This window comes from Xiphophorus hellerii, chromosome 19 (genome assembly GCF_003331165.1).
Source record: "Xiphophorus hellerii strain 12219 chromosome 19, Xiphophorus_hellerii-4.1, whole genome shotgun sequence".
Taxonomy (NCBI): domain Eukaryota; kingdom Metazoa; phylum Chordata; class Actinopteri; order Cyprinodontiformes; family Poeciliidae; genus Xiphophorus; species Xiphophorus hellerii.
The window spans coordinates 22133281-22144761 of record NC_045690.1 but is presented as its reverse complement, the minus strand read 5'-3'; the positions used below and the strand labels follow the sequence as shown (position 1 = coordinate 22144761).

The 11481-nt window shown below is 41.5% G+C and overlaps 1 protein-coding gene across 2 annotated transcripts in view; it reads right to left on the bottom strand.

The window, feature by feature from the left end:
* Positions 1 to 52: 52 nt before the first annotated feature.
* sos2 (son of sevenless homolog 2 (Drosophila)) overlaps positions 53 to 11481 on the bottom strand; it is a 50061-nt gene continuing 38632 nt past the window's right edge. Inside the window, exons 12-23 of one of the 2 annotated variants that reach the window (XM_032547818.1) lie at positions 11071 to 11190; positions 9886 to 9998; positions 8879 to 9101; positions 8683 to 8802; positions 8433 to 8595; positions 7252 to 7369; positions 6937 to 7109; positions 6712 to 6828; positions 4975 to 5236; positions 4769 to 4801; positions 4565 to 4665; positions 53 to 3146 (exon numbers count right to left, since the gene is read on the bottom strand). In XM_032547818.1, coding sequence (XP_032403709.1) covers positions 2649 to 3146; positions 4565 to 4665; positions 4769 to 4801; positions 4975 to 5236; positions 6712 to 6828; positions 6937 to 7109; positions 7252 to 7369; positions 8433 to 8595; positions 8683 to 8802; positions 8879 to 9101; positions 9886 to 9998; positions 11071 to 11190 — 2041 coding nt within the window. In that variant the 3' untranslated portion in view covers positions 53 to 2648. The remainder of the gene's footprint in view (positions 3147 to 4564; positions 4666 to 4768; positions 4802 to 4974; positions 5237 to 6711; positions 6829 to 6936; positions 7110 to 7251; positions 7370 to 8432; positions 8596 to 8682; positions 8803 to 8878; positions 9102 to 9885; positions 9999 to 11070; positions 11191 to 11481) is intronic. The other variant, XM_032547819.1, reaches the window with a different exon arrangement.

Here is an 11481-nt window from a genome sequence, read left to right as displayed (position 1 = left end):
ATAAAAGAAAGCTGCATTTGCTTGCAAAAAGAAACAAACGAGAGATAAGTGGTTCAGTACAAAATAAGACTGGGTGATTTATTAATCTCATCAAGATCATTAATACAAAGCAGTTAAAAGGCCACATACCATCAAACAAACTGATTGCTGGATCAAGCTGTTACAGTGCCATCAACAGAGAACTTAATAGTTATTTTGAGGATGGGGGCGGGTGGAGGTGAGAGGGGCGGTTTGAAACAACAACAAAAAAGAAACCTTGGTAAGATCAACCCCATCAATACTGACATGGGAGACTCTGAGACGGGCAAAACGAGAGACAAAACGACAAAGTGTTGTCACATGATACCAGAACGACAATCCTCCCAAACACCGCGTTGCAAGACTAGTTTGAAAAACTCCATCATCATCACCCTCCTCCTCCTCCTCCTCCTCCTTTTACCTGAACTCAAACTGAATGAGCAAAATTTATTTATATATATATATATAATTTTTTTAAAAAGAGTTGTTCGTGGCGATTCGACGCCGACCGATCGTTCGGGTGAGATGGAAAATGTCAGAAAAATAAAGAAAAGAAACAAACTGAGGTGGTAGACTTGTGTCTTTCCTGGCCTGATCTGTGTTGCCCAGGGTCACTGCATTTACAAACATTCCTGTGACAACTGTGGCTCTTAAACAGTACAGCCTAAAGTGCACAAAGTGTGTTACTCCCACCCCCGCCCCCCAAAAAACAAAACACACACACACAAAAAAAACACCCCCCCAATTCTTTACTATGCGCCAAAACTTGTGACTTGAATATATTCCATTGCGACTTTAATACTACTCCAACCTCTGTTTGATGAGCGCAAGCATCAAAAAGTCTTTGAAAGGGAGATAAAAAGGATGTACAAAGTGAAGCGCGTCGTCTATGTAAGTGCTTGGCGTATTAAACTGGATCGTTTCCATTGCTTTAAAGCACCAGAGGAGGTCGGGGGGGGGAAATCAATGGCTTTTCCTGGGAAATAATCGCAGTGGCTGAACTGGAGATTGTCTGCAAATTAGCAACAGTGACTTGTTTTTATTTTATTTTTTTAAATTTTATTTCAAGCCCACTGTAGCAGCGTTGGATTCTTAAGAAAAAGACTGAAAAAAGGGTGGATGATGATGCGTTGAGACGGAGGGAGGAGGGAAAGGATTTTCACTTTATACAAATGACTCAGTTAGTGTATACATGTTATATATACACACAGCATGAACAAACGTACAATTTTTTTTTGTTTTATAGTGTATAGCTTTTGTTCTAAACATTACATAGGCAACTTTTTTTTTTTTCTTCCTTTTTCCATTTTTAAGCGTTTTAGACACCGTCTGCTTTATTTCCGTAAAGTAGAAAACGAACTAAAAAGGCACATCCGAGCGCGAGGCGTGCATCGTTTCAGTCTGTCCGAATCGAAACCAAATGTTTCAAGCCAGAGAAAAAAAAAAAAGAGGAAGAAGTCGGGTTAAAAAGTTCCTTTTTTTGTTGTTGTTTTTTGTGGGTTTCAGGCATCAGGAGCAGCCGCTGGGGGGGGGGGAGGCGGGGGGGAGGAGGAAGAGGAGGAGGAGGGTGAAAGGCTGAGCCACCCTCCTCCTAAAGCTTTGGTGGGAGAAAAGCTTCCAGTGCAAAAGGTTTCAACACAAATAAAGAAGCTGGAGTTGAAGGCAGGAGGAGCACAGTGTCGGACAGCAGCGTGACGTCCGGGTGGAGGAGGCGGGTGGGGTCGGTTAAGACGTCGGTGTCATAGAGTGAGGTCCGTCCAACTTAAACCTGCTGACTTTGCCCAACGCTTTGTGCAAACCGAGTGTTCTTCGCTCAGCTGTCATGTCCGTCTGGGCCAATAGGACTGGGGTCAGAGGTCACCACTGTTGGATTTTTCTTTTTTTTTTTAGAATAAAAACAACAAAGAAAAGGCAACTTTTCTTTTGTGGCTGTGGAGAGGCTTTTAGGCAAACAACCTCCAAAAAAAACCCCAAAAAAACCCAAAACAAATAAAGACAGTTTGCTACTTTACAGTCACAGTGTACAGCTTGAGATACAAAGTGAGGGAGGGGAACAGCGGCGGGGGGGGATTCAGCTCTTTGTAGTGTTTCGTTTAGTGTTTAGAATCGCTTTAAAAACAAAAAGGAAATCCCTTTTCCCCCTGCATAAAATAAGACTTTGGCAACTGTCTTCAGTTAGTAGGAAAGAAACAAACAAACAAAAAAAAAAAGACAAAAGCGAAGCGGATCAGCCGCCCGCCCCCCTCCACCCCTGACAGGAAGGGCTTCGGACGATCTCTGAGGTTGTGGAGCTCTGAGCTGCAGAGGGAATGCGGACTGACGTCAATGCCCAAAAAGAAACGGAGAAAGAAGCGCGATTGAGGCTACGGAGTCTGAGGAGCCTTGGGGGTCAAGACGCTCCTACCAGGAGCTGGCCGTCCCTGCACCTGGCAGACACTGACAGGTTGTTTGCTAGCTGGCACGGCGGTGTGTGTTTCGTCGTTGGCACAGAGGGTTTGAGGAGGAGGCGGAGCTACTGATCCCCTGAGCGGACGAGGCAGGTGTGGCGGGATTGTTGCAGAGCAGCTCCTGTTCTTTTCAGATCAGCGGCTCTTGAGTTATTTTGGTGGCTTACGGGGGCGGAGCCTCGCTCACTGGCTGCCGTCGGTGTTCTCCACCAATGGGAGGCTCTGCAGCGGCGGCTGCAGGGCCTCCCGCTTATACGTCTTTGGCGGGAGCTTGGGGAGCTGTGGGACGGGGTTGTGGCGCGGGGGCACGGGCGGGGCGGCGGTGGGGAGCGGACAGAGGCTGTTCTGGCTGGCGCTGAGGGGGCAGCCCCGCCGGGGGACGCGCGGCGACGGCGTGCTGGGCGGCGTGTTGGGCGAGCTGGGCGAGCTGTTCAGGTCCCAGTTGTAGCGGGCCACGCCCGGGCCGGGCGACGGCTGCGGGTAGTTGATGAAGATCTCCGGAGGCCGCAGGGGCACCGGCGGGGGCGTGTCGGGAAGCGGGTCCCGGGGCGGCGGAGGCGGCGGGCTGGGCAGGGGTCCGTCATAGTGGGGGCCGTTGTAGAGCGGAGACCGGTGCTGGTTCCTCGGCAGCGGGGGGAGCCGCGGAGGGATGGCGGGGGGGCTGTCGCACATGGAGCTCTGCTGACACACACACACACACATGTTTGCGCAGCTATCTTTGCATCAACTTTCCATTGACTTCCATTCATTTCTACAGCCTAAACCTTATCCTTACCCATTACATACCTAACCATAACCAAAACTCAATTCTCACCTTAGTCCTAAATATGACCCCTGACCCAAAAACAGTGTTTCCCCTTGTGGGGACCGAAGCCTGGTCCCCACAAGGAGCAGTGTGTCCCCACAACGTAGTATATCGTTGTGGGGACACACTGCTCCTATGTCAGGAAAATGGTCCCCACAAGGTATTAAAAACAAACGCACACACAGGTCAGAAAATCACCAAAACGTGTCATTTAATTATATTTATCGCCCCTTTCTTAATACTACAAAATAAAATCAGGTGCTTCTATTTTCCATATCAGGGTTTTAACAGCTTTCAGGTTTTTTTAATTATAGTCTAGTTTTATTTTGTTGTGACTTTTTGTTCATATTATTCAGTTTATTATTATTATTCAGTCTTATTTATTTTTGAATAAAGTATTTTTTGTTAGGTTTTAGTTTTTAGAGTGTGTTTGCATTTTTTATTACTTATTATTAGTTAAATATTGCTTAGATTTTTTTCATTTATAGTAGTAGTTTTTTTTAGGTGCAGAATTGAAAAAGGTCAAAGTATTGTGATTATGTACACACTGATTGGACAATGAATACTTAACAGAGGATACTATTTTCTAAAGATGTATTGATTATTGCTGATCAGCTGAATGGCATCGACGTTCATTAGAAAAGCTAATAAATAGATTCATAAACACAAAATCAACAGTAGAAACAGCATCATGAAGACTAGTAGTGGTCACACTTCCATTAATCCGCTAACAGTGCAGCTAATTTTTAGTTTAGTGCTTTAGAACTATTGCCAACTTTGACCATGTTTGGCACACTCAGCTTCCCCTAAATTAATTTTTCCGGGTAAGTTCTAAAACGCTAATTTACTCGGCTGTAAACTTTCAGCTGAATGAAGCTCCAAATGTTTGGTTATCGACTGTTAGGAATGATTCAAGTAACGATTATATCCACGCTTTTATTTTGAAGTGGGCAAAGGTCACTGTTGATGCACAAGTTCCCTTTCCCTTCCTCGTTGTTTTAGTAGAATCTGAGCTACAGATTACTAAAAAACACACGACAGTTTAAGGATGTTTATTTGCTGAAGCCTTTAAAAACCTCCATCATTTCCTCTCAGTATTTTTTGTCTTGATCCGTCACATAATATTCATGTACCGGACAATTAAATGTATTGTTTATGTGAAAAATATGCAAGACCTTAAGAGATATAAAATCTGAATTAAGAAATTATACTAATAAAGTTTCCTGTTTTTCCACCTCCTCTCTTGCACTTCAACAGTCAACTGTCACGTTTTCATTTTGTCGGCGTTTCTTACTTTGGCTTCAGACACGGTGTCTTTCCTCCGAGGAGGCAAAGGAGGCGGCTTGGGTTCCTCTCCAAGCTGGTGGAGGCTGCCACAGGAGACGGACTGCAACTCTGCAAACCACAAAAACGGACAGGAAAATTAAAAAAGGAAATGAAGAAGAAGAAGAAAAAGAAAAAGCAGGAAAACTATGAGAATTAAAAACCGATCACTCACTTGACGGGTTCAGAAGACAGGGGAACATAGAGCCTGAAAAATGCAAACACAACGAGGCTGGTTAAGAAACAAACATAAAAAAAAGAAGTGTTCATCGTTATTGTACTTGTCTTTTCTTACAAATACTTTAAGTGATCTAAATCTCCACAGATTTTTTTCCCCCATACACACACACACACACACTTCTTTTTAGAAATGAAACTCACTGCCGTAGGAGCTGTTGAGGTCGTGGTCGAAGACCGGGCCGAGATCCGAGGAGGCCGACGGCGGCGGGGTGGGCGTGTTCGGAGAGGTGGGCACCGAGGCGGAAGACGGGGGGTCCTGGTCGTTCTCAGCGATGCTGCGGAAAGTGATCTTATGCTGCAGGTCCCGCTCCAGGGCCACCGGGTGGCCCTTCAGGGTGCCAGAGGTAGACGTTCGCACGGGCCGGAGCCCAGGGGACTTCAGGGAGTACGTGGTCTTCCTGGGCTGGAGACAGAGAATCATAAACTGAAGGGGAAAAAAAACAAACAAAACCACACACTGGCAGGAGGCTTCAAATAATTTATAAAAAGTTACGGCGTTTTTAATCCAGAAAGTTTAAACGGGGTTTCTCTACCGACGTCTGATTCAGCATGGACAAGAGCAGAGACGCACCAATCTGATATTAATATCTGTACCAGTGACAACGGATCCATGAGGGCAGATCTATTCAGTCTAATTCTATGCTTTGTGCTGCGAGCGACGTCATGCCTTATTTATTTTACATCATATTTAAAATTCCTGATAACACTTTCTGAACCATTTGGAAAAAGATTTTTGTACCAGTTGTTTCAGTTTCTTTATTGTTTATTTTATATCGGCTGTTTTACTCCTTGTTGCACTGACTAAACAAATCAAAGTTATTTTTACATGTTTGACCAAACTTGTGAAGCTTTAGCAAGCTAAGTGTGCTCTAGTTAGCAAATAAATGTGTAACTTACAGCTGCGTGCAAAAAAAAAGAAGAAAAAAAAGGCATTTTTAAATGGACTCGGCTCTGTTTTTCTGCATCGGACCGGTCTCGCCTGATACTAAACCTCAGATATTTGTGAAAAAACAGTGGATGGATTTCTAACTTAAAGAAATCTGAATCATCTTAAAGAAACCATCTTCAGTAACTCTTTGAAGAATCTAAATTAATGAGTTACAACATCATGTCATTTCCCTTTGGGAACAATAAAGTATTTCTGAATCGTCTAAAATCAGACACACAGTTAAATCTAAAATAATTATTCATGGCAGACGTAGGATATCATTCATATTTTAATATTACCAACTTGTTTCCTCTGACTGGATGTAATAAAAACATTTTTGGACTGGCCTAGTCAAAGTCCTGACTTGAATCAGACAAACAATCTGAGGAAGGAGCTAAACATTAGGGTGATGTCCAGGAGGCCTTCCCACCTAAAACAATGTAATGTTATGATTTTTTTTGCACTAATAACTGAGAACAACATAAATAATTTTCAACATGTCATTTTTTAACTAAGATACAGGTGAGAACTGTTATGTTCTTTAAACTTTATACTCCTTTAACGTTGTTTTATTGTAAGGTGGACTTCAGAAACCACCGATTAGGAGGAGTTTCCTGTTAACTACTCATAACTCAAATACTCAACTTACAGAACCATAAATATAAATCTCTTAGCAGCAATCACTTCTTAAACTGACTCAGTCAATCTGCCTCTAACAACAGAGAAAATGTCATTTTAAGATTTGACGGGGTTTTTATTTTAAAATGAAAAAAAAAAAAAAGCCAGAATTTTAATTAGTGCTCTTCTCTTGTGAAACTAAATCCCAAGGCATGAACATTGAGAGTTACACACCACCAATGTGACCAGAGTTTCTGAATCAGGAGATGTAATCATCCATGTGAGACGTCATAGAGCAAAAAGCTTCACGTTTTCACAACAGGGTCACTTACAAATCGCGCAGGCTGCCTGGCGTTCCGGGGCTCAATTTCCAGAGACTTTTTGAACAGGTAGTCTGAAAACTCCTTCTCACTCATGTTCTCCATCGGATTCAGGTTCTCAAAGTACTTCTGCGCAACACAGGGCGAACAGATTTAGACGTTCAGGTACGAGAAATGTAAAGAAGAAAAAAAAAAAAAAAAAAAAACACATTCAAAGACAACAACTGGAGTCCTCACCCTGATGTCTTGCTCCACCTTCAGGCAGTAGGGCTGGTTCTGGTACTGCTGGATCTCTCCTGTTATTTCGGCCACTTTCCGTCGCTTGCTGAAGTTGATCAGGTCTTTGCCGTGACGTCGCAGGAAGTCGGGGTTGCCTTCCTCCGTCTTCAGGATGTTGGTTAAATAGATGCCTGAGGAAGGCGACAAGTTGGTTAGCGGAGAGTAAAGAGGTCAAACTTTTAACATTTCTAAATATCCAAAAAAAAGTCCAAAATATAGAATAAATTAGGAAATGATAGGGTGATTTTGGTAGTTACTCTGTGCAGGACTTACCAAAGAAAGGCACACAGGGTGGGTTTATTGACTTTAGTTTAGCCAAGTACTTCTTAAAATGATCCTGGCTCAGTTCCACCGCTTCTTCCAAGATTTTCTTTTTCCTTTCTGGTATTGCCTGTAAAGTACAAAAACACAGGAATCAGGGGGGGGGGGGGGGGCATCACAAGTCATATTAACTTAAAAAGTCACACAAAAAGTTTTTTTTCTCTTTAAATTGCTCGGTTTTATGTGAATGTTTTCTGGAGGAGAGGCCCAACATGAGACCAAGAAAACAGAGAAAAGCAAAAATACGACTTGTATCGGTTAAATTTCCAAAATCATTCAGGTGGGAAAATTTTAATCACAGATATTCTGCAACTTGATCATAAAATCTCCCCAAATACTTTGACATATGTGACTGAAATGCGACATAATATCAGGTCTAAGGAGTGTGAATACTAAGCTAAGCGTGCTAAATGTTTTCTCTGATCAAAATCAGATTCGTTTTTGCCTATATGTGCCTTTGAAGCTAAAATGACCAATTAGAGGTCAGGTAATTTTATTTATTTAGCACATTTTCAGCAACAAGGCAATTCAAAGTGCTTTACATGAATTAGAAGGAAATACAAACAAAACAATGAGCCAAAGGAAAGAGCAAAAAGAGAAAAAAACCAAAAGTAGGCATAAAACTAAATGTTGGTTCTCAATGTTTGATTTCTATGAAGTAGATGAAGCTAAATGTTGATCTAAAGTTTATAGACTAAATGTTCCTGTTCTGGGTTCCTAAGCAGAGAAAGAACAGGTCCTCTGGAGTGAAGTATGTAAATTAGATGAAGTATTCCTAACACCGCAGCTCACAATTAGGCCTGTCACGATAAATTTGACCAGGCAATAAATCTTTCCAGCAAGCATCGCGATAGATGATGAAGAAAATTTTCTGAACCATTTTCTAGTAACATGTTGATAAAGAAATTATAATGCAAGTTCACCCTTACCTAAACTTCATTTTTGTAAAGAAACCTTTACCCTAGTAGTGGAAGATATTTAAAATTTCCAAAATAAAATGCAACCAGAAACAAACACAAAACGCACAACCAAGCAGAAATCATCAGGCTCATTTTAATTCACCATGTGATTAATTAACTGCAATGAATATGGTCACCGTCTGGTGCGACAGAAATCTGATCGATGAGACTCGCCTCGAAGGTGTGGTCCAACCTGTAGACCGGGACAGAGTTGATGGCGCTGACCACCTCCAGCACGCCGTTGAAGTTGTTGAGCTCCTGGAAAACCTGCAGGATCTCGATGACCCGCGACAACACGGCGACCCTTTCCTCGTGGTTCATCATCTCTACGATACATCTGCAACACAAATATTTATTCACAAACCCCGAAAACAAACGAATGATGTGGGAATGAGAAGAAAAGAAAAAAAAAAGCCGGGCTCACTTCTCAAACCACAGCGTGAGGTTGGTGGTGTGGCGGATCATGCGCAGCAAGTTTGGAGAGTTCTTCTCTCGGTCCTCTTTGGTCCAGACGCTGCCCACTAGTTCCGACGGCCGGACGGCTCTGCGCATCAAGCGTTCTCGTTACTACACAAAGCCTTCTCTCAACCTTCTTTTTCTCCGTTTGTGTGGTCATCTACCTGTAGAGCTCAGACTCGATCAGAGTGAGCTGGCGGGCGATCTCTATGGGGTGAAGGGTCATGAGTTCAAAGCTCTCAATCTGGCCGGCTTTGCAGATGTGCCACTCGAAGGGAGGAGGCGAGCTCTCAAAGGTGATGTTGTGACTGACGCCGTTCGACTGGATTTGAAGCTTCCGCCTGATCACCTTATTTATGGACTCCACCCACTTTCTCATAGACTTGCCTAAAAAAACAAAACAAAAAAAGACAACTTTTTTTTTTTTTTTTACAAAAGACTACTATAAAAGAAACTAAACAAAAACAACGTTACAGGTTATGTGTTAATCTACGTAAAAATCCAAATAAATCTCAAAATATTCTTAAATGTATGCCGATTACGTTGTTGGAACATAAAAAAATGCACATGTAACTATTTCTATTTCCTTACTGTAGGATTTGCAAATTCACACTGAAAGCTTGTCCCAAATTTATTTGGTAGATTTGTCTGATAAACAATTTAAACAATTCTGATTCTGAGGGGGAAAAAAAGGTCGTTTATTTTGTTTCTTTGTTAGTGGCCCCAATTCTCTTCCTCATTAATGTGTTTAGAATAAAAAATAATTATATTTTGTTAAAATCAGGAGATTAGTGTAAAAATTGGGACACAGGGGTCATGAACTTCAACTTATGGGGAAACTGGAATGCAGAAGAAAAGCTAGGTGACAATTAGCTGCAACGTAAAATCCTCTCCAACGAAAGCGAGCTTCACCTCAAAACCCCACTTGGTTTTTCACATCACATCACTTTTCCATTGTTTAATTACACAGACTGGACCCTTGAATTTCTGTCACACACAAAAACTCTCCATGCTGCTTCAAAGTGAGAGCATCAAGACTTTGAGGATCCTCACTCTGTATTGTTTTTTTTTACTGCAGCTGAAACTAACTCATGCTTTTGCTGAAAATCTAAACTTTTTGTTTGTATATAAATGTTAAATGGATTATGTTTTTTACGCTGGGCTGACCGACCTCGCAGTTGCAGTTTTTTGGTGATGTATTCCTCCAGCTGAACTCTCAGGTCTGGATTGTTCTCAAAGTCGTAGAAATGATGTTCGACCCACTGGCGAAAAACGTTGAGGACCCTGTGAAGCGTCACATATTCACAACATTAAACCCCTGCAGAGAACGTGTTCACGCTTTTAAAAACGTAACTTATAAATGACATTTTACTGCTCCAACAGTAAAAATACAAATTCTAAAAACATGTCAAGTAATCTCCTTATTAAAACCATTAGATAATAATCTTTGTTTTTTTAAAATAGTCAGCTAAAACAAAAAAAAACAAAAAAGAGAAATGTTTTGCCTTTAAATCTAATCTAAACAAATATTTTCACCTTACTGGATTATCTTACTTTATAACAGGGACACCTAACATAACAATGCGTGTGTTATTGGTGTTTTTAATATTTAATTGAGCACTAGCAGAGTATGAACATAATTTTACCATCTTCTTGTATTCCAGAGATGACTGCTGATGCATAATATTTACATCTTAGCACTTGTAGCTCTGAACAGCTCCTGTAGTCTCATTGTTTTGTGGATTAAATCCTTTACAGCAGCTGCCTTTCATTCGTTCTGTGACACTAAGAAGCTTTCAGGTTTCAAAGCTGCTAAGTAGATTAACCGTTAAACCTTTTAAGCAACTCAACTTTATTAGCAAAGTGATTTTGTGACTCGCTGAGAATATCTGGGTTCTTAATTTGAAAGAGTAAGGAAGCTAAAGAACAGCATAAGACAAAGACAGTTTCCTTTGCTGCCCTGTGAAAAGCCAGAAAACGTCTGGGTGTGTTAGAATAAAAACGTCCACATTACTTCAACTGAGGTGACGCAGAAAAAAAGAGAAACTAAACTAAATACAGTACCCAAAATTTGGGATTTTAATCTGTGACAACTGACTCATAAAATTGTCCAGCTGAATGAACATTTTCGCCTCACGTTACATTTTTATGAAGCAAATTAAACATAATGGCGTCCTAAACTGAGCAAATCTTCCAAGGCAAGTTTATTCAGGGAGCAGTTCAAATTACGCGTCAACATTTATTTTTTTTCCAAATTGATTTTTATCACTTGAATAAATGGCATTTAGCACTTTCCACATTGCCGGAGAAACACTGAACCAAATGAGAACGACCTGTACTTGGACGACGGCTCTACCTGAGTTGGACCGGCTGCACATACTCCCTTCGGAACCGCTGGAGTTCGGCCGTCGTTGGCGGATCGCCGTTCCAGATAGCCACTTCGTCGTCGCCATTCCCTGACTCGGGGATATTAATCCTGAGAAAATGTTGTGATATTTAAGACAGGAAGCAGTGAAACTAAAACATCTGGACTGTAGAGCTTTCTTTTCTCAGATTTGCGTGTTATAACCACAAGCCTCAATGTAGATCGACAAAAAACAGGAATACGTATGGAGCGGTGGTTGCATTTTATTGGATTGATTACAACTAGGGCTGAAACGATTAATAAGGATTAATTGTGTTGAATCGATTATTGAAATAATCGTTGACTGAAGCACAGAATCAAAAAAGGTAATTTGGTGAAAGAACAACAAACCTAGAGCTGTAA